This window comes from Mandrillus leucophaeus, unplaced genomic scaffold (assembly GCF_000951045.1).
Source record: "Mandrillus leucophaeus isolate KB7577 unplaced genomic scaffold, Mleu.le_1.0 Scaffold5, whole genome shotgun sequence".
In the NCBI taxonomy this organism is placed as follows: domain Eukaryota; kingdom Metazoa; phylum Chordata; class Mammalia; order Primates; family Cercopithecidae; genus Mandrillus; species Mandrillus leucophaeus.
In genome coordinates, this window is record NW_012105364.1 from 7,431,517 (window position 1) to 7,432,151 (window position 635).

The window sequence follows — 635 nt, forward strand, 5'->3', positions numbered from 1 at the left end:
ACTGAAGACTCAGTTGGCTACTTTGACTAGTTCTTTGGCCACAGTCACTCAGGAGAAGTCCCGCATGGAGGCTTCTTACCTGGCTGACAAGAAGAGCAGAATTTAGGAAGGGTACTATTACGCTGTATGCCTACTAGGTACCAAGCACTGTGCTAGAGAGGAGTGCAGTTTTCGTGGTCTAAATGGGAGTCTTAATTGTTGCCTTTTAGGGATATGGGTCCTGAGCTCCCAAATCGTTGGATGTGTGGTTCACCTGGGTGTTTGTTAAGAATGCAGTGCGACGTTGCCCTCTGTCGCTCGCTGATCGTAGCCCGAGGTCAAGCTTGGGCGCCCTCACAAAACCAGTACCACTCTGGTGTCTTCGACTTTGCTGGCTTCACCCTTCCCAAACCTGTTCTTTGCCGCTCGCGGCCCCACTGCACATTTTCAACAGGCCGATGTGGCCCCGCCTACCTCGCGCCCACTGGGGGCGGAGCCTGCGGCGCATCGCTAACGTCACTTCCAGCGGACACGGAAGCGCCGTTGTCGGCAGATGTAGTTAGGAAGTCGTGATGGGTAAGCGTAAGCCTCTGGCCGACGTGGGCCGAGGGGGCCGGCCCGGGCTGCTGTGGCCCAGACGAGCGGAGAGTGCGGAG

General features: G+C 56.9%; 1 protein-coding gene across 1 annotated transcript in view; it reads right to left on the reverse strand.

The window, feature by feature from the left end:
* The window catches only part of ARF5 (ADP-ribosylation factor 5), an 11,629-nt gene that overhangs the window by 7,264 nt on the left and 3,730 nt on the right, over positions 1–635 (reverse strand). The window contains exon 2 of the mRNA XM_011995996.1: positions 454–605. Coding sequence (XP_011851386.1) covers positions 454–605 — 152 coding nt within the window. The remainder of the gene's footprint in view (positions 1–453; positions 606–635) is intronic.